This window comes from Carassius carassius, chromosome 36 (assembly GCF_963082965.1).
Source record: "Carassius carassius chromosome 36, fCarCar2.1, whole genome shotgun sequence".
NCBI lineage: Eukaryota > Metazoa > Chordata > Actinopteri > Cypriniformes > Cyprinidae > Carassius > Carassius carassius.
This window is the reverse complement of record NC_081790.1, coordinates 23,536,045-23,555,586: the sequence shown is the minus strand read 5'-3', so window position 1 is coordinate 23,555,586 and position 19,542 is coordinate 23,536,045. Positions and strand designations below refer to the sequence as shown.

Genomic DNA, 19,542 nt, shown 5'->3' with positions numbered 1-19,542 from the left:
ATTTATTTTTTGCTCAGAAAAACAAAAACAAAAAAATTGCAATTAAATAAAACGGAAAACTTTTTGCATTTTTTGGGGGGGGAAACTACAACAGTATTACACTTTTTTTTATGCTTAAACACTTTTTCGTCTTTGACCCATATATATATATATATATATATATATATATATATATATATATATATATATATATATATATATATATATATATATATATATATATATATATATATATAAAGCTAATTATATGTCAAATGATAAATGCATGTTTGTTTTATTCATGTCATTTCTATTTAATTATTTGTTTATAATGTAATTAAATACATATTTTAATTATATATTCATTTTTGATTAGTAATACACATTACTAAGGACTTCGTTTGAAAAGCTTTAAATGCAATTTACTCAATAGTATTTTTTTTTTTTTATCCACAGTTTCCAGATTTTCAAATAGTTGTATCTCAGCTAAATATTGTCCTATCCTGCAAAACCATACACCAAAGTATTTATTCAGCCTTCAGATGATGTATCTGTAATCTGTAGATAAAAAAAAATGACCCTCATGACTCTTTTTGTGGTACTGGGTCACACACACACACACACACACACACACACACACACATATATATATATACTGTTTTGATTTATCTTTAGAATTTTTTTTTTTTTTTTTTTTACTTCTCAAAGCACATGCATTTGAGAAGTATGAGTGGTCTTCTGTAAAAAAAAAAAAGGTTAGAAAAGTCATAAACATGCGTTTTGATCTGTTTTATGATCAATATATTACCGCTCTCTTTTGCTTTCAGGATTGTCACATTAAAGCTTGAACCAAACCGTGAATAGTAAGATTCCAAAATACTTTTTTAAAATTCTGTATATGCTTTAAAAGTGTAATGCCATTCTGAGGTTTTCTGTGACGTTTTGGAACATAATACTGTAATGCTAAGACAGCCGCTTGCACAAACACTCACTTGTAATTGCGTGTGTTGCCCAACACTGGTAACACAAGAGAACTTTAGACCCACCTGAATCACATTAGGCCAAACAACTAGGTAGAATAATGTATAAACATCAACACTGGCTGCAATAACATTCTACAAGCATGCATAGGTCTTTTCATTTGAGGGAAATGGGATGATGTATTTTCAAGCCATGGATTCCTTCCAGTGAAATTATTATGTGAAATTATTAATGGCTGAAGTCATTGGTGTTCATCCCAGCATACTGCCCTCTTGAGCTTGTTACCCATTCCTCAGGACATTCCCTTTTTTTGCAGCTTTCATTATTTATGTTTATTTGTTCATTTGGGCTTTTAATTCTGAAAAAGAAATATGTTGAATCTGCTTTGTGTAGGCATAAGCAGTTGGTTTTTATATTTCTGAGGACTAAACACTAGATATAACTGTGAAATAATTTGTATACCTGATTACTGTGGTCAGCCAAAGCTTTTGGAAGAGAGTTCTTTTGAGGGGACGGTTAGAAGTGGATCTGCAGGGTAACGGAGAAGCTTCAGATAATAGGCTTTAATGGGGCATTCACATTCAGCAGGCTATAACAAAGACCAGGCAGTGGGATTTGGGAGAGGGGCCGATTGTTGCTCCAGTGTGCTTTAATTCCTGCCCTTGGAGACACAATCTGTGGTGTGGACGATGGTGGGGGAAATCTGGCATTGTTCAAGGGAATGTCAGCAGTTTTTATAGGGAGGCCAGAGGATCAGGTTAGAAAAAGTAAGAGATAAACAGACAGAGGGAAAGAGCGGAATGGACAGTGAGATACAGAAGCAATCGAAGAAAAGACAGGAGACCACAAGCTTTTCAATATGCAGAATCTCTCTTATACATCCAAGCTGCAGAAAGGCAGCCAGTCTGCCCAGCGTACAACAGTGCACTTGTACATAAAGAGCTGGAAGGCGATTGAGCAGCACACTTCTTCCTGGCAACAGTGTGTCTGGCACAGTTTCTATACTAAATATATGGGCCATTTAGAATGATTTGTAGAGCATGCTACATATTCTTTCTACTGTTAAAATGTATTGTCTAATATAGCTGGATTTTTGTGTTTTTAGTTTTGAAAATGCTCCTTTGTTTATCATACTTTCACAGAATTTTATAGTTATTTAAGTGATTTTTTTTCATGAGTGATGTGGAGGGTTTGATCAGCATAACACGTTTGAACATCTTTATCAGTTAGACATATGCAGGTGAAATTAATGTGCACTTGATGTGTGTAAAATAAAAGGTGTTAGACTCTGAGAGAGCTTCTCCTCTGGACCAGTGGCGAGGCCAGAAATTTTCAAGTGAGTGGACCTCAGTATATATTATTATGACTTTACTTGAAAATGTGCTGCTGTATCACAGACATACTGGTCATATATTGCTGAAAAGGTCTCAACTAGCATAACTGTTTCAGGACATCAAACAATACCAAATATATGTGAACAGTATAGGCTATACATTTTGGACTGCGTTTTGGTTTGTAGCTTCACCAAACATAGTAGACTGGACAACCCTTGCATTTACCATTTTTCATAGAATAGAAGCACACAACTGGAAGACTGACACTGATCTATGAGGTCTTCCTGGCAGGTCGCAGGGCCACCCTGGCCCTTATGTAGCCTCGAGACTGCTCTGGATTTGACTGCACAGATAGCTGATTAATGAGAGAAACGGTATCATTTTAAACAAAGTGTTTCCCTTAGATCCGTCTCGTTAGCACTTAAAGCCTCACTCTCTCCACCTTGGCTTTTGATCATTATAACACCTGCACAGTCATGGAACCTTGGCCATGGTTCTCTTATAGCTTTCACTTCGACCAGCTTTATAATATGCGCTATAAGCATTTGCGGCTGGAAACAAAAGTGAGTACTCTGTATTATAATAATGTGTTATTTTGTAGAAACGTCTGCTCGGTTAAAAATAAGCTGTCCCTCCTTCTCTAATACAAACGCGCGACATTCTGGCATCATCGACTAATAAATAAATTACGCGCGCATTGTGACGTCACGTCTAAAAAGATTAGCGGGAAAGATAGCAGCCTACAATGATGTAATTAAGGAAAGGTGTCATTTACAGCTGTTGAATACGGAGCTCGAGAACTTTTCAAAGGAATTGCCTAATTAGTTTTTCCTGCTTATTTACAATGCAATAAACCTAGGTGTTATTTAGATTTATTTAGTCAGTCTATTTACTATATAACTAGTGTGGGGTTATTAATTGTTTATTTTTTCACATAGTACTACATGGGCCAGTGTTTTTTTTTTTATCATTTGCATTATTTATATAATATTATATTTTTTGTGTTACTTAAAGTAAAACATGTCTAAGTATATATATAATTATTTATTTAATGTATAAAACTGTTTTACTATCTAATATATAGTTATATATATATAGTATATATAGTAATATATATATATATATATTGCTGGGGTCTGCCTCTGGGGGTTTGTTTTTGTGGGTGGGGGATTTAACACCCCCCTTCCCCCTCTCTCCCTCTGGTTTTAGTCCATTGTTGTGAACCTTCCCCTCAGAGTGCTGTTGTCTCCCACTGCCAGTGAAACTCTTGCTCTGCCCCAGAGTGTAGTGAGTTGCCAGATAGAGACTCTGCGGCTCTTCAGTTTTAAACTCATCTAAACTGTGTGGAGCAAATCATTCTACAGGAACCCAAGCGAGAGAGAGAGACGGAGCTGAACCCCACTCCACTGTCATCACGCGCAAATCACATTATTCATGTGAAAAAGACAGAGGGACGCTACAATATTTTGGATGCTTTACATAACACAATCTAAGGCAGGATTTTATTAATTTATTTTCATTCATTTTACAATTTGAGAAGAAAAGGAAACACGGTCTAAATCCTCCGTGTCGTTCATTTTTCTGTGGATATAGGAGGTTTTTGGACTCGGGAGCGCTCACGAGCACAGCGCGAGACACGGAGAAGCCCATCAAAGGAAAGCAGCACTGGACTTTGAATCTGAAGATTAGTAGTCTTCCCTTGTACTATCAGCCTATTGGTTTTATTTTTGATGGATTTACCAGTGTAACAAAAGTTGCTTATTGGATTTCCAAGGATAAATAACTCTGGAACGGCGAGAAAAAAAGGACACATGAGTGTCTCGAGGGCCACCAAGATCCGAGGGCACTAAGAACTGCTGGTACCTTATCGAACCTATCCGGACGGGGCAAAGTACACACGAAAATAGGTAAATTATTATTTGCGGTAAAACTGGGGTCAGATTGATTGTTAGCTATGAATATTATTTATATTTATTAAATAATCAGTTGCTTAATATACATTAAACATACAAGATACATGTTTCAGGGACTTGCAGTGATCAGATTATAAATTAGTGTTTAGTCTAGAAGTATAAATTACTTCTCATGCGCTTTATTTCTGCGCATTTTATACACCATATAATTTTATTCGTAAAATACAAATTCATATTAATTAATCTAGTTCAAATCTAGTTTCAAATCATAATTATGTAAGCTATATCTTTGTTTCTGTTTGGGTTTAGTTTTTTTGGTTTGTTTATTTATTTATTTTTGCGCTCAGAATGACTTTCATTAGCTATACGAAGTGGTTTCACACTTGTAAATAGATTTATTTAGCTTAACTAAACTCTCACTTCAGTGTGAAATTTTCGTATGTTTTTAGAACACGTGTCTCCTCATACCTGGAGAGCTTGACGTTTGGTCTTATTTATCTCTCATGCTGAGCAAAATAAGTATTTTAGAAACTCGTTTGGAGTAAGTAAATACGTTGTAATGTCTTAATCGTAGGCTACATGAATTGTGGCTAAAATATCTCAAATGTTTAAAGTTCTAAAGTACTTTCAATTAATATCTCTTCTGTATATTTGGACAATTAGCTAGCTGTTGCAATCGTAGATGTTCCGGATCCAATTCACGGCCCATTAAAAGCACGTTGTACAGGTCCCATTCATAAACAACTGTCCTTAACTGCAGCGCATTCGTACCGGAGGGTTATTCATGTCCATGAGGGAAGTAGACAATGTCCAACAATGATGTAGGTGTACAATAGGACATTCATTTTCAAATGTGGTTTGGTGGACAGGGTTGGGATGTGCAATGCATTATGCATTTATGCCATTTTAAAGGTTCATCTTTCACAATAGTATCTGTGAATTGTAAATCAACTCTGCTTTTCTCCCAGGTTTGTGACTACACTGAGGTTGCCAATGCCTGGAGTCAGCATTTGAAGCTGACCAGCTGTCTCCCACACTTACAAACATTACCTCAGCAAGATGTTGAGCATCTTTAAGGTTTTCATTGCCATCTGCTTAACGGAACTGGTGATTTCAAGAAGCATAATATCCGGGGAAGTCCGGGCAAAAGGTATGGAATAAATATGCACTTTTCTATTGAAATTCATAATGCATCTATAATCTGACCCTCTGTAATGAATGGTTGGAATATATGATGAATTATTCAATATATGATAAATTGAGCTGACCTGATCATGAAGAATGTAAATCCAGGGGAAGTTGGAGAGGATGTAATCATTTAAAGAGTAAAACAATCCCAGAATTTCCTTGAGCCATAAAGAGTGCTACCTGATCCCGCCAAAGCCCCGAGGCTCGGAAGTGTAAATCTGTCTGGCCCAGTGCCAGTAACAGGGGATTGTGGGATGCTAGGAGGGGTGGGAAAGACAGGGCTCCTGTTTAATTATACAAACACAGGGATGTCTAGGTTTTGTACCTGTCATGAAAGTATCTGATTATCTCCAAGAGCTATTAAGACTTTCACAGAGTTGGATTCCAGAGGTTTTTTTTTGTGTGATAAAGCCTCATGCATACAAATCAGAGGATTGTTTTAAACCACAGTATTAGCCATAAGATTTATGTGGAATTTTGTGTTGGGCTGTTGATATGCTTAGCCTGAGTGCACCACTCTGAGTTGTAGAGAACGAAGGGAACAGATGTAGACCCTTGTGAAGACTGGGGCAAAGTGTTCGTTAAAAGCATCTTTCTCTGAACACTTGTGAGCTACATACAGAGCAAGGAAGGTGATAAAGGTTGAAAACCCCGTGGAGCAGCCCAACAATGCCCCACTAAGTTCCTGTCAGGAGAAATTAAAGTCCATTGACAACTGTAAGACTTTAATGGGCAGAGCCACCCAGACAAGTGAGAAATGCAGAGCTAAAAGAACAAGAAGAGGCAGAAATGAACTTGTACATATATGAGCATTTCATTGTAATAATATGATTTATCTACAGCTAAGTAATATAATTCCTTGTTTACAATTGAGAAATAACACTGGAGTCATTTGTGGATTCTAGAGGTTATAAAAAACATTTGACTGTGTACAATTTTTTAAAAAGGACCTTTATAAAATGTCAAATATTCCGAAAGGAAAGGTAGTTTTCCAGTAGTTAATTGGCAGTGTACGACACTTTGGGATTGCAAATGACCCACTTATGATTCCATTAAACCTAAAAATGTGTTCTGCACTGGCCTGAAATCTCAAATAATGATATATGTCCCTACAAAATATGTCTTTAAGATGCATATTATTATGTAAAGTTTACCGTTTGAACCATTCAGCTTTATGTTAGTGTGTGCATGTGTTTGTGTGTTTTGTTTAGCTTGTCCTTTATTTTTCTGCTGACCATTCACACCCTCTACAGGGTCAGATACCGGCCAGGCCCTAGTTTTATTCAGTGAAGTTCATTAGTGTATTGGTGGAAGAATGTTATGCTTCAGTGCTGGAGGTGACATTGCTTGGTTAGGGGGGCGTTCGTCACTCAAATGCTCAAAATCACATTCACTTCCGGGCCACAAGGAACACTGCTGTGTAGTCAAAGTTAGGTCATCCTCAGCTGAGAATTGTGTTTCTGTTCTCTCTTTTGTTTGTGGTTTTGTTTGCCTGATTTGCTCCAAAACAGTGGTGATCTCTGTGAGAAAGGCTCTAGTTAGCAATTAGCGAGAAGTTATGTTAATTAGATGTGTTTTTTAAATGTGGTTTATACTACAGACTAATTACAGTCGTAGTTGTTCAAAACCTTCCTTTCTCTGTTCTGCCAGATATCCGAGTTTCTCGACCAATTCTTTTCCCTGGATTTCCTGAGAATGCTTCTGTGTTGGTTGGAGGACATGTGAAGTTGGTGTGTAAACTCCTCCAGCCAGCCTCAACACGTCTCCAGTGGTTCAAGAAGGACAGCAATCGCCTGGGGCCTGATGGATCACCACTTCTTACAGCGATTACGGTGAGAAAGTGATTTAATGATCCTCTATTCTGCATATTTTCTCTCTTCAGGAAAGAGGGAGTAATGTTATATTTGTTTCCCCTGCAGCCTATTCTTGAGAACCTCTCCAAAGTCAACATTCTTCCTTTAGTGAATGTCACCATGGAAGATGCTGGGGAGTATGTATGCAAAGCGGAAAACTCAGTTGGTCAAATTTCACGCTCTGCCTGGGTGGAAGTCTTATCAGGTAAGTCATATCAACATATAACACTCTCATCAACAGGGCAGATCTTCCATCATTCTTTGACAGGTCAGCCAGGTCAGCCATTGGCATTATATTGCCATGAAAACAGGTTTATGAGTATTTAGGAGGACACAACTGACCACTAGAGTTGAAAGGTCAAAGTAAACTTGAGTTTAGTGTGATAATGTTGCTATGTTTTTTCCTAGTTTCTGAGGAGCCAACTGAGGAAACATCAGAGCATCTACTCCTAGAGCTTGGAGATGTACTAAAACTCCGTTGTGATACAAACCGCCCTGGATCTGTCCAGTGGTTCAAGGGTGGTATACGGGTGCAACACAATGCTCGTATCCAGATAAGGGCAGCAGTCATGGAGATTGCTGATGTCACCTTTGAAGATTCAGGAGTGTATGTGTGTATGCTACGTGGCACCAAAGAGGCCTTACGCAACTTCACTATCACAGTGGCTGGTAGGTTATGCTACATGGTGGCATTTAAGGAAATTTGTAGTCAAACAACCCTTCTTTTGAATGCTCATGTAAAAACCTGATCACTTACTTCTTCTTTGCAGATGCCATAGGATCAGGAGATGATGATGAGGACAATGGTCTTGATGATGCTGGTCCTGAGACCGAAAATGACCAGGTCTACATCTCCAGAGGTAAGTGTTGATTGCATGTCCAGTTGCATTCAGTTGCATTTTAGTTTTAGAGTGATAGCTTAAATTGTACCATTGGTTTCTACGTTTTAGCCCCATACTGGACTCACACTCAAAGGATGGAGAAAAAGCTCTATGCAGTCCCAGCTGGAAACACTGTCAAATTTCGCTGCCCTGCCACAGGGAGCCCTCTTCCCACCATTCGCTGGCTAAAGAATGGCAGAGAATTCAGAGGAGAGCACCGGATTGGAGGCATCAAGGTGAGAGATTGTTATTTTTGTTTATTGGAGACTTGGCAATATACTAAGTATCACTTCATGCTCACATGTTACCATTTTGTGTTCATAGCTACGACATCAGCACTGGAGCCTGGTCATGGAAAGTGTGGTTCCCTCAGACCGTGGGAACTACAGTTGTGTGGTGGAGAACAAATATGGGTCCATCGCTCACACCTACCTCTTGGACGTGTTGGGTAAGAGGGCTTCTGCTTGCCTGCTCTAGACAGCCGCCTGGCTCCACGAGGAGCCATCACAGGCCTGCCATGCTTAGCAAATGTCAGAGGCAATAAGCATCAAATCAGTGAGGTTCTGTACCAGTAGCTCAGTGGCGTAACATAGCAAGACAGACCCCAAATCCACATCAGAGAGAGCCACAGGGCACACTGCTACACCACAGGTACCAGGATTCACTCGAGGCTGTACATGTCTATAGAGATATTTAAGATCCTCACTGGAAGAGGGCAGTAAATATCATCACAGCGGGAGAATGTCGGATGGGGCTGGCATCGGTCTGTATGGTACATGCCTGGAAGCGTTGTGGGTTGAAGCGTCCAGACAAATTTTCTACCTGACCGGTGACAGACCTGTTTGTTAAGAGTCCGGCGTGGGGTCAACTGCTGTGTCCTAGCAGACAGGGGGAAAGAACAGGGAATAAAGAGCCCATCGACTTCAAAGCAACCCAGCACATGGGTTTGGCTCTAAAAATCCCTTAATGGAACTAATTAGTGAGCGTTGATCAGCTCACAAGTGCCGCTTGTCTATCGCTGTGCCTTGTCTTTCATCAAATACTCTTGAATGTCAACTTTCATAGGCAACATTATTTTGTTGGATGAACTGTTAATTATCTTAATGGAATTGACCTTCCAATTTCTTCTTTCAGAACGCTCTCCACATAGGCCCATCCTTCAAGCTGGTTTACCCAAAAATATTACAGCTGTAGTGGGTGGAGATGCCCAGTTCCTGTGTAAAGTCTATAGTGATGCCCAGCCTCACATCCAGTGGCTAAAGCACATAGAGATGAATGGCAGCCGTTATGGGCCTGACGGCATTCCTTACGTGAAAATAGTGAAGGTATTAAGCAAGTCATCCATTATACTTTTCTAAAGGTGAAACAGATCTGTGTGGAGCAAACAAGCATTAAAAAGTTAATTTTTTCTTCCAATTTTTCAGACAGGAAGCTTGAACATGTCTGAAGTTGAAGTCTTGTATCTTACCAATATCACAATGGAGGATGCTGGAGAATACACCTGCTTGGCGGGAAACTCTATTGGTTTCTCTCATCAGTCTGCTTGGCTTACAGTCTTATCAGGTAGGTTTTTATAGAAACATTATAGACACAAAAATTGCTTGAGACTTAGAGGTACAAATAATGAAAACTTGTCAATTCCACAGAGGAGGATGTGGCCAAGGAGATGGACCTTATGGAAGCCAAGTACACCGACATCATCATTTATGCCTCTGGTTTCCTGGCTCTGGTAATGGCCATTGTTATAGTGGTCCTCTGCCGTATGCAGGTTCATCCCAGTCGGGAGCCTTTTGATACTCTCCCAGTGCAGAAACTCTCAAAATTTCCTCTACGCAGACAGGTAAGATGACACTTCTGAACAAACCTCATGAAAATTCCCCAAGAACATGGTATTCAAAAGAACATTCTGGATAAATCCTGTATGTTTTGGACCCTATCACAGTATTCATTGGAGTCCAATTCTTCTGGAAAATCAAGTGCGTCATTGATGCGGGTGGCTCGTCTTTCCTCCAGTTGTTCCCCAATGCTGGCTGGAGTTATGGAGTTTGAACTGCCTTATGACCCTGACTGGGAGTTTCCAAGAGAGAAGTGAGCACTACCAGCAACCATAGCTGTAAAATGTTTCCTTTTATATGATGGTAAATTAAAAATTTATTTGAATTCTTTTGTGCCAGTTTGACTTTAGGTAAACCACTTGGAGAGGGCTGCTTTGGTCAAGTGGTGAGAGCTGAGGCTTATAGGATAAACAAAGAGAATCAAGATCAAGTAACAACTGTAGCTGTTAAAATGCTAAAAGGTACGTTTGTGCTTTCAGCCATTGTATTGAAGTGTTGAGCATTTTTGAATTGCAGACTAAGAAAGATGTTTTGGTAATTTTCAGACGATGCAACTGACAAAGACCTGGCAGACCTCATCTCTGAGATGGAGCTAATGAAGGTGATGGACAAGCACAAGAACATCATAAATCTTCTTGGTGTTTGCACACAGGATGGTAAGTTAAACACTGTGGCATCTCATGGTTGCACAAATTCATTTGGCCATTTGACTTTATTTCAATGTATATTTCTGGTTCAGGTCCACTGTATGTTCTGGTTGAATACGCATCTAAGGGTAGCCTACGGGAATATCTCAGAGCACGTCGACCTCCTGGCATGGACTACACCTTTGATGTGACCAAAGTTCCTGAAGAACAGCTCACCTTTAAAGACCTAGTATCCTGTGCTTACCAAGTCGCAAGAGGCATGGAGTACCTGGCCTCCAAAAGAGTAAGTTGCTCACAGGGCTCAATTAGCTTTGTTTTGAAACCAGCCCCCCGACATCTTATCAACACATCCCTTTGTCTGACACGTGATGCCAAGCATTCCTTAGTGGAGTGGCGGTGTGTCGTGTTTACCGCTGTGTCCATCCTGTCTCTGTGGGCTTTGTCCTTTTTAGCACTGCCATAAATCTGTTAGCAAGCAGGCGCTCGGACCCGCCTGTGCACTGGATCGTATTACTAGCTTTTTGTGGCCTGCTAAGAATGCAGTCGTCTGAAACCCCTCCATTAAGGGCCACAAACCAGGGGCCATTTTTGGCCTCTTTTTCAATCCTCAAATACCACTAACTAAAACCAAAATAAACTTAATGACATGCATTTACATCAGAAACCAGATCTGTGTTGTTTTTCTGTGAAGTCCAAGTCTATTTAAAGTTGGGGTTGTTTAAACTTTTGCAAATGTTGCTCGCTATATGTTGATTTAGACAGCATTCCTCATATAGAAAGTAGTTTGTCATTTCTGTTGAGGTTTCATCTGGTTTGCGGGAACAAAACTCTAGCCTCACTGTGAGCATGCTTATCTACTTACCAGAAGCGGAAAAGAGTCGCCAAAACATTGTTTGGGTCTATTCAACTAAATAGAAATCTCTTTTTTTTTTGTCTCAACAGTGTATTCACCGAGATTTAGCGGCAAGGAATGTTCTTGTGACAGAGGACAATGTGATGAAAATCGCAGATTTTGGTTTGGCAAGAGGAGTGCATCAGATTGACTACTACAAAAAAACCACTAATGTAAGTAACAATTCTATTCAAAACCTGTAGCTAGATGTTTTTGGTCTTTTGAAGAAATCCCTTATGTTTCAGGGTTGTATGACCCTGTTTGTGCTCATTTAATGCCTTAATGCTATTAAAGACAGATGTGTAATGTGTCCATGCTGATTGGCAGACAGCTTAATAGAAGATAATTAGGGAAAGGGGGGCGGGGATTAGCGAAGGAGTGGGCAGTCATATTTTTGAGGATCAAAAGGAAGTGGAGTTCTTTGGCTCAGCCTGTGTGGCAGCTAACTGTCCCACTCAAAACCCTGTTGTTTCCAATTTCAGGGACGTCTGCCAGTGAAATGGATGGCACCAGAAGCCTTGTTTGACAGAGTCTACACACACCAGAGCGACGTGTAAGTCTGGCTAATCAGTGCAGCTATGCCAAAGAATCAGCTGAGCAGGGATCCCCCTGGCTGGAATGTCAGTCCGTTCAGATTAACCAGAATGCACCAGTACAGTTTAATCCTGATGATGGATTTTTTTTAATGACAAAAAATATATATACGCCCCGATGAAAAAAAAAATCTAAATAAGAAGATTGAATTAGTGTGGCTCAAGCTGATTACCCTACATGTTGCACTGACATTTTTGGTCTCTTGTTTCCACAGTTGGTCTTTTGGAGTTTTGATGTGGGAGATTTTCACATTGGGAGGATCACCATACCCTGGGATACCAGTAGAGGAGCTTTTTAAGTTGCTGAAGGAAGGTCATCGAATGGACAAACCTTCTAACTGCACCCATGAACTGTAAGCATCAATCTGTTCACTCAAAAACATGTTTAACGTCGGACTTCAAGGTTATGTACTTACATTCAAATTGCTTTTATTAGCTATATGAAGATGAGAGAGTGCTGGCATGCAGTACCGACACAAAGACCAACATTCAAACAGCTTGTAGAAGAGCTTGATAGGGTGCTAGTGTCCATTTCCGATGAGGTAAACACCTGTTTCGGCAATAGTTTGAGTCGTAGAGTGTTGTTTTATGCCCAAACCTCTAAACCATTTGTATTTTTACATTTTCAGTACCTGGACCTGTCCACCCCTTTCGAACAGTATTCCCCATCTTGTGAGGACACCTCCAGCTCTTGCTCTTCAGACAATGATTCAGTGTTTACCCATGATGCTATGTCAACTGACCCATGCCTTATTGGCTACCATGATGTGCGCTCTCGGATGGATCTGAAGACGACAATGCGATAGTCCTTTTTGGGCACAAGCTTATGGACACAAGATCTTGCTTGGAAACACTTGTATGAAAAGCGGTACAAGGATTTTCACCTTTGTTGCTCTGCCTAAGAACATTATAACAATGCTTGGCACTATAAAACTTGGTGATTGGTAATTTTCACAGAGAAACAGGACTGAGTCTGGTCATATGTTTTTTTGTTTAAAGTTGTTATCGAATGGGTGTTGCTGTATGTAGAAAACTACATTGGAGCAGCATACAGGAGCGTTTTTAAACCAGATTTGTTTTGTTTAAAAAAAAAAGAGAACATTTATTTTGATATAAAAAGCAGATAGCATCGATAAATATAAATATCTCTCTATAAAAAATTATTCTACTTTTTTTATTTAAAGAACTGTCTTAATTCTCAGGATCTTGCATGTTAAAAATTGCTGTAGTGGCAGCAAAGTGCCTGATTTTTGATTTCCTGTGAATACCTTAAAATATTTTATGTACATATCATTACAGAAGACAATTACATTTTATAAATTATTTTAAATGATATAAATTGAAGGTGTTACTTTGGTGAAGAAATTATGTAAATCTGTTCTGAAGCTATCCCTGAATGATTCTTCCTTTCATCGACACATCTACAATAGCTATTGTTCGCTGCTCGTACCATTGTACATTGTCAAGGCTAAACCTCTGAGCACTCAACTTCCTGTTGTTCTGTTCATTTCATGCCTCAGCGTTTGGTTTGTCGTGGTCTTCTCCCCAACCATTCATCCCATTCAAACTGAGCAGCATCGCTTCCATTGCCAGTACTGTACAGAAGAAAAAGAACTTGACTGAATGTGAAATGCCTTGATATTGATTGATTTCAATTGGTGAATCCTCCATTGTTTGGCTGTAACGTTTTAACCACCCCAGTTTGTTTTCGGGATCCAGGCATAGGCCTAAGTGGACAATGGTCTCATGCAGCTGTAATATGTGTGACTGCTGGCTAGGGTGATTGGGGGGCTGTCTAAGGCCTGTGTGCAAATGAGAAAGCTCCTTATTATGCTAATGGCTCCAGCTGCCCATCTTTATACTGCACTATCTTTTAATATACAAATGCTAATGCTAGCCTTTCTAAACAAACTCAGCAATGTCCTTTAGGGAATGCAAAGCCTCTTCCCACAAGCTGATAAGAAGCCAATGGCTTTTTTCAAGTTAATTTACCTTGTACTTTGCATTCTTAGCCAGGGACGCTCCTACAGTTCCCTTTAGGCACATTCTGGGACAATTGGTGCACATACTACGAATGAGTAAGCGAGTTGATTTCCCCAATGTGAGCAGAACTGTTCAATTCGATTTATCACTAGAGCTCAATCTTCTTTCAGGCAGCTACAGTGATTTATGACCTCTAAATAAGAAACAAACACAGTCCTTGACGCCTCCAGAATTGTAAGAGCACATTCTTTGTGTATGAAATTATAAACCACATGACATTCCATTTGTGTAGTCCTCATTGTAACAGTCAAACAATGTTATTATAAATTTTCCATCAAGAGAGTTAATTTAGAAATATTTAATTTATTTGTTTATTGTTTGTTTTATATTAAATAAAGTATAATTTAAAAACTGGCCCATATTGGCTGTCTGACTGTGATCAAATTGCAAAAATATGTTTCAGATCAGCAGTTTAACAAGGTAATTATTTGTTCTATGGACATCAGAACACTTTTTTGTGCTATTGTAAACTGTTTGTTTTTGGATCTTCAATCGGGCAGATTGACTTAATGATCACACCTCAGCGTCTCCCTCTAAATGTCTAGACGCTTATCTACTGCATCACTGACTTATCTCTCATGTGTAACAATCCATTAGGAGACAAGCAGGACAACAATCACTATAGTCCAAATGTGTCTCTCTCTCCATGGAGACAATCTCAGCCAGCTGGTCTTGGTTAGATAAGAGTTTGGAGTCCACCATGGAGTGGGTGTCTCTCATCTTTGCATCTTTAGCCAAAGGGCAAAGGCCCAAACCAGCCTACCAAATGCCATGGGCTGCATTAAGCTCTGGCTTCCTGCTTCATTTTTTCATAATACAGGGTGACCAGATGTCCGTGATTTCTGGGGACAATCCCCATATTTGTTGGCTGGAGCTGTGCTTGGAAATGTCCCTGCCAAACTATATCAACATTTTCTTCAATTAAATTTTTTTTATCACTGAATCATATTTGATGTTGAGGTCCAGTTGTCTGAGGGTATCATTTGAATCCATGACCTTAGCACTATGCTACAGTAATATGTGTAATATTTAATATAATATAAATGGTACTGTGAAAAAGAAGTGCACCTAACTGAATTGAAGTTGCACTTGGAGTATACTTTAGATATATAAAAACTGCATTTGAAGATTATATATTACTTAATAAAGACCACTTAAGTGTACCTAGAATACACATTTACACTTTGTAATAAAATGTCACATTAAAAGTTGACCTAGAAATGTATATTTATAATAAATGTTTTAATAATCTTTAAAGAAGTGCACTTCTTTTTATGTTAACATACTAAAGCACAATTACTTGATTAGCTTTAGTGTTGTCATTTGATATTACATTTAAAATATTTTAATACCCTATTGCAATCTTCATGTGTAATTTCAAATACATTTAAAAAAAATGAATAGTTTCAATAGAAATGACATTAAAGTATATTTAGTTTACCATAAATGCTTGTCAGTACATTCGGCTGTATACTTTTAAATGTATTTCAAAGACAATAATAAATCACAAATAAGGAGATCAGTCAAGTCATTATAATTAAATAAAAACTCTACAGAGAAGTTAAGATAGTTGCTTTTAACATACATTTAAACTATAATACATTTTTATTTAATTGTAAATAACAAGCAGTTAAGTATCCAAAACATTAAATTCAGTTGGCACTTAAGTATATTGTTTTAAAGTAAATTATTTCCATAGTAAGTTATGCCAAAGTGTAGTTCTTTTTCACAAGAGATATCAAAGAACTACATGTCTGTACTATCTTAATATGCATTTCTAAATGAAGCATATTCTTTTTGTGCACATGCAGCCCTGAAAAGTACATTATTATGTTACATACAACATGGCACAATTTGTCAATCTTCTTATCAAATTCTCTTGAGGAGTGAAATTGCTAAGGAGCAAAGTAATAACAGAGCAAATACCAATGGAAACATCTTTATGTTCATGTTCTTCGCACAATGTCAATGTCATTTTTATCTGCAGAAACCAGTGTGTTGTATAGTAAGCCCAGCCAGAGTAATTATGTAGCAATTACTTCAAATATTACATCAGCTGTTTGCCTTCCTGTATCCTGTTCCAATTAAGGTCACACACTTACAAAATCTTTCTTTATCTGAACACATTCCTTCACATAGGCCTACTTTGTGAAGAAAAAAACACTAATGAACATTGGACTCATTCTTACAGATTATATTTAATATTGTATATTTTCTCTCAAGGCTCGCCATAGTTGAGTCATGCTAACCGTTCAGCTGTTCATAGTTAATGTTCAACCGCTTATCCTTCAGCCCAGCGCTCCGGACGAAAGCACAATGGCTTATCTGTGTGTGTGAGTGTGTTTTCTCGTTCTCTCTATCTGCTGATCAAGGGAAGTATTTGAACACTTGTCTGTACACAGAGCCTCTGTGGATAATGCCTGGAGTGTGTGAGGCCAGGAAGTGTAAGGGGTAAACATCCCCCAGTAAATGGCGCCATTTTATTTTGGCTCTTACGCTTCCACACAGGTTTGAAATGAACTGTCAGAACCGGCCTGGCAAACATCAGATTTTATGGCGAAGATATATTGCTGTTAGATTATACGGTGGAGTTAAACTTGACGTCAGACTCCTCTAGTTTTCCACGACCTCTTCAGTACACGTTGAATAGGTCCAAATTTATGCAGATTGTCTTGCGCAATTAAATAATCTCTCATGTGGTCTTGCCCTAACTAGTTTGCAAGTAAACATAACTATTAAAGTGCTGTTTTTTTTGTCATGTAATTTCAGCTGAAATGGCTAAAAACCACAAAAGCTGAAATTGCACAAAAGCTAGGTTCCCAGCATGAGTGCAACTGGATGAAAATAGTTTCTTCTATTAAGCTAGCTGTTATTTTATGTGTTTTTGGGAAACAAAAGAAGCATAGAAACTCTTATTATGTTATAGCCAACACAGTCTCATGAGAAAATTTCACTATTTTACTTGATAATTTTGTATGAATTATAAATGAACATTAATGTGATTTGTATGGAAACATGATTTTTAGGGGGAAAAAGTTAGCATGAAGGTCTACCCCTAAATCTAACCATCAGTGGGGTACCATTTGAAAATGTATGGAGGAGGTTGTACAAATTAGCCACAAATTTGCCAAAATGTTAAATTATTAAGAGCTGCCATGAGAGTGTTTTGGCTGAATCACAGCCTTTCATTAAGAAACCTTCTGCATGTCTCTGCATGAAAGCTGTGCATTTAAAATACAAAAAATATTGGTAAATTTATATGATTGAAAAACAATCCTTAAATATATATATATATATATATATATATATATATATATATACACATATATATTAGAGAGCTTTGCACATATGAAAAGGTTAAAGTATCTAAGAATGTCAAAAAAAAAAAGTGACATAAAATCATCCTCCATTAAGGCTCCAGAGAGCTCAAGGGCCAATTGAGGAAATAAGATAAATGTCCCGCAAGCCTTATAGGCTACAGGAGAAGCAGGGCGCCTGCTACACACTGGATCACATATCCTAAAGCTGGACTGTAGGTCATGAACAACTGAAAGCCTTGAAACTAGAGATGCAGAAGGAATCAAGGGGACCAAATCTACAGTCAGTGAAAGAAGAAGAGCACAAGGAGGACAGAAGAAGGGGGAGCGGAGGGAACCACGAAGGAGCGGTGGGCCTCACCACCATCCACAGACCCTCATAACTCCTTCATATTTTTCTGGGGGGTTATTTATTGCTCTGTAATTTTGGAGGTGCTGGGGGAGTGTAATTGATTTGGCTTGGATTTCAAGCATGGGAGGAGTGGGACGGGCCTCTGTAATCGTAATGGGGAATCTGGGCCCCTTCACCGCCTCACTTCCCTTCACAGTCTGCCATAATCTCCAAACCAAGCCACTTTACCAGCATTCCCACAACAAGATGTACGACGGCGCCTTATACACACCAGTCATTTACACCAGCCCAAACTGTGACAAGTTTTTAATGACCTGGAGCGGCACGGCGGAGGGCGACGAGAAAGGGTGGAGGGGTGAATAAATGTTTGTCAGAATCGAATGGCTAAACCAACATGATATGATCTTCCACGCTAACACTTCAGCTAAGGAGCAGCACGCATGCTGGGGACACAGACTGGGATCCAGCCCAAGACTGAGCAAAATGGTAGCTTCCAACCAAGTGGATCAGAGTGTAACAGAACCAGTTTCCAGACACTGAATGTTGAGGCATAACAAACACTTGAGACCAAAATGAAGGAAATGTCTGTGCTTTAATGAAGTGGCAACATGAGATTCTTAACTTGAGAAATATAAAAGTCCTTTTCAGGCACACCAGTCCACTTGGCTATTTTCTTGTCATGCAATTACAGCTCTTAATGAGGAAATACAATTTTCTAAATTTAAAATCTTAATTACTTTTGTAATCTGCTTTCTAACTGGGGCCCCCGGGCCCCTTAAAAATGTCTACAGAATTTTAATTATTAATTATTTCATTCTGCTTTCTAAAGACCAGTGTTTTAATTGTTAATGAAAGCTAAAGGTTTTGTGTTATTGAAATAAAGCTGGAATAAAATAAAATATAAATATCAGCTGAAAAGCTTAAACTGAACAAAAATGAGAAATGTTGCCTTGGCAGTTAACTGAAATAAGATGAAGTATTGAATGACTGAAATAAAACTAAGCTATAACTGAAATAGAAATATATTAAACTATTATATACAAATAATAATAATAAATCAAAAAGGAAAAAACAGCAACATTCAAATTCAAATAAAACAGAATACATTAAGAAATATAAATATATAAAAAAGCTGATCAAAATATGAACAAACCGGGAATCAGTTTATTAAACTGTATATATGTATATGTATATATGTCTTTCTTTCTTTCTTTCTTGTGGAAAAATCTTAAACTGAACTGAAATATATTATCTTTAGGTTTAACCACAGTCATAAATGTTTAAACATGTAAAACAGTGAATGGAAAAAGACACAGTCAGCTTGCTAATATTTTTTTTCTTTTTTTTTTTATCAGGATTTAGCTCAATACAAATAAAAATCTTGTTATACTTTTTAATTATTTTAGATTATATTTTATTATATAAACATTTTGTTTTACAATATCATGTTTTTTATATTTTTATTATACAGTATAAACATACCTTACACAAAATTTTTAATATATATTAATATAGCCTATTTGACATCATATATCAAAAAAGTGTTAAACTCTAGTTTGAGACTGCCCCAAAGACAACAAGAGGCCTTTTTCAGTAAAGCAATCAGCTCATTGTCTCAATGAGTGTTTCCTCTTTATATCTCTGAAATATTCAGAATGATCTAGATGTTCTTCAGCGCACAGAGTGCTTCCAAGGGATCCTTTGCCTACAGATACCAATAAACAGAAGTGTGAA

At 38.1% G+C, this 19,542-nt stretch overlaps 1 protein-coding gene across 1 annotated transcript; it reads left to right on the top strand.

The window, feature by feature from the left end:
* The first annotated feature begins 3,528 nt into the window (after positions 1 to 3,528).
* Positions 3,529 to 14,493, top strand: fgfr4 (fibroblast growth factor receptor 4). Its single transcript, XM_059526701.1, has 20 exons — positions 3,529 to 4,201; positions 5,176 to 5,357; positions 7,046 to 7,227; positions 7,315 to 7,453; positions 7,657 to 7,917; positions 8,019 to 8,108; positions 8,199 to 8,365; positions 8,454 to 8,577; positions 9,264 to 9,454; positions 9,554 to 9,692; positions 9,776 to 9,969; positions 10,072 to 10,217; positions 10,304 to 10,425; positions 10,510 to 10,620; positions 10,704 to 10,894; positions 11,554 to 11,676; positions 11,986 to 12,056; positions 12,312 to 12,449; positions 12,533 to 12,638; positions 12,726 to 14,493. Exons 2-20 carry the CDS (start codon positions 5,267 to 5,269, stop codon positions 12,900 to 12,902), a joined length of 2,763 nt encoding a protein of 920 aa, XP_059382684.1. The 5' UTR covers positions 3,529 to 4,201; positions 5,176 to 5,266; the 3' UTR covers positions 12,903 to 14,493.
* Positions 14,494 to 19,542: the final 5,049 nt, after the last annotated feature.

Coding starts and splice junctions, on each gene's coding strand:
- fgfr4 (XM_059526701.1), top strand. CDS start 5,267: ATGTTGAGCATCTTTAAGGTTTTCATTGCCATCTGCTTAACGGAACTG. Junction 10,426..10,509: donor AGCTGTTAAAATGCTAAAAG/GTACGTTTGTGC, acceptor GGTAATTTTCAG/ACGATGCAACTGACAAAGAC. Junction 12,057..12,311: donor TACACACACCAGAGCGACGT/GTAAGTCTGGCT, acceptor TTGTTTCCACAG/TTGGTCTTTTGGAGTTTTGA.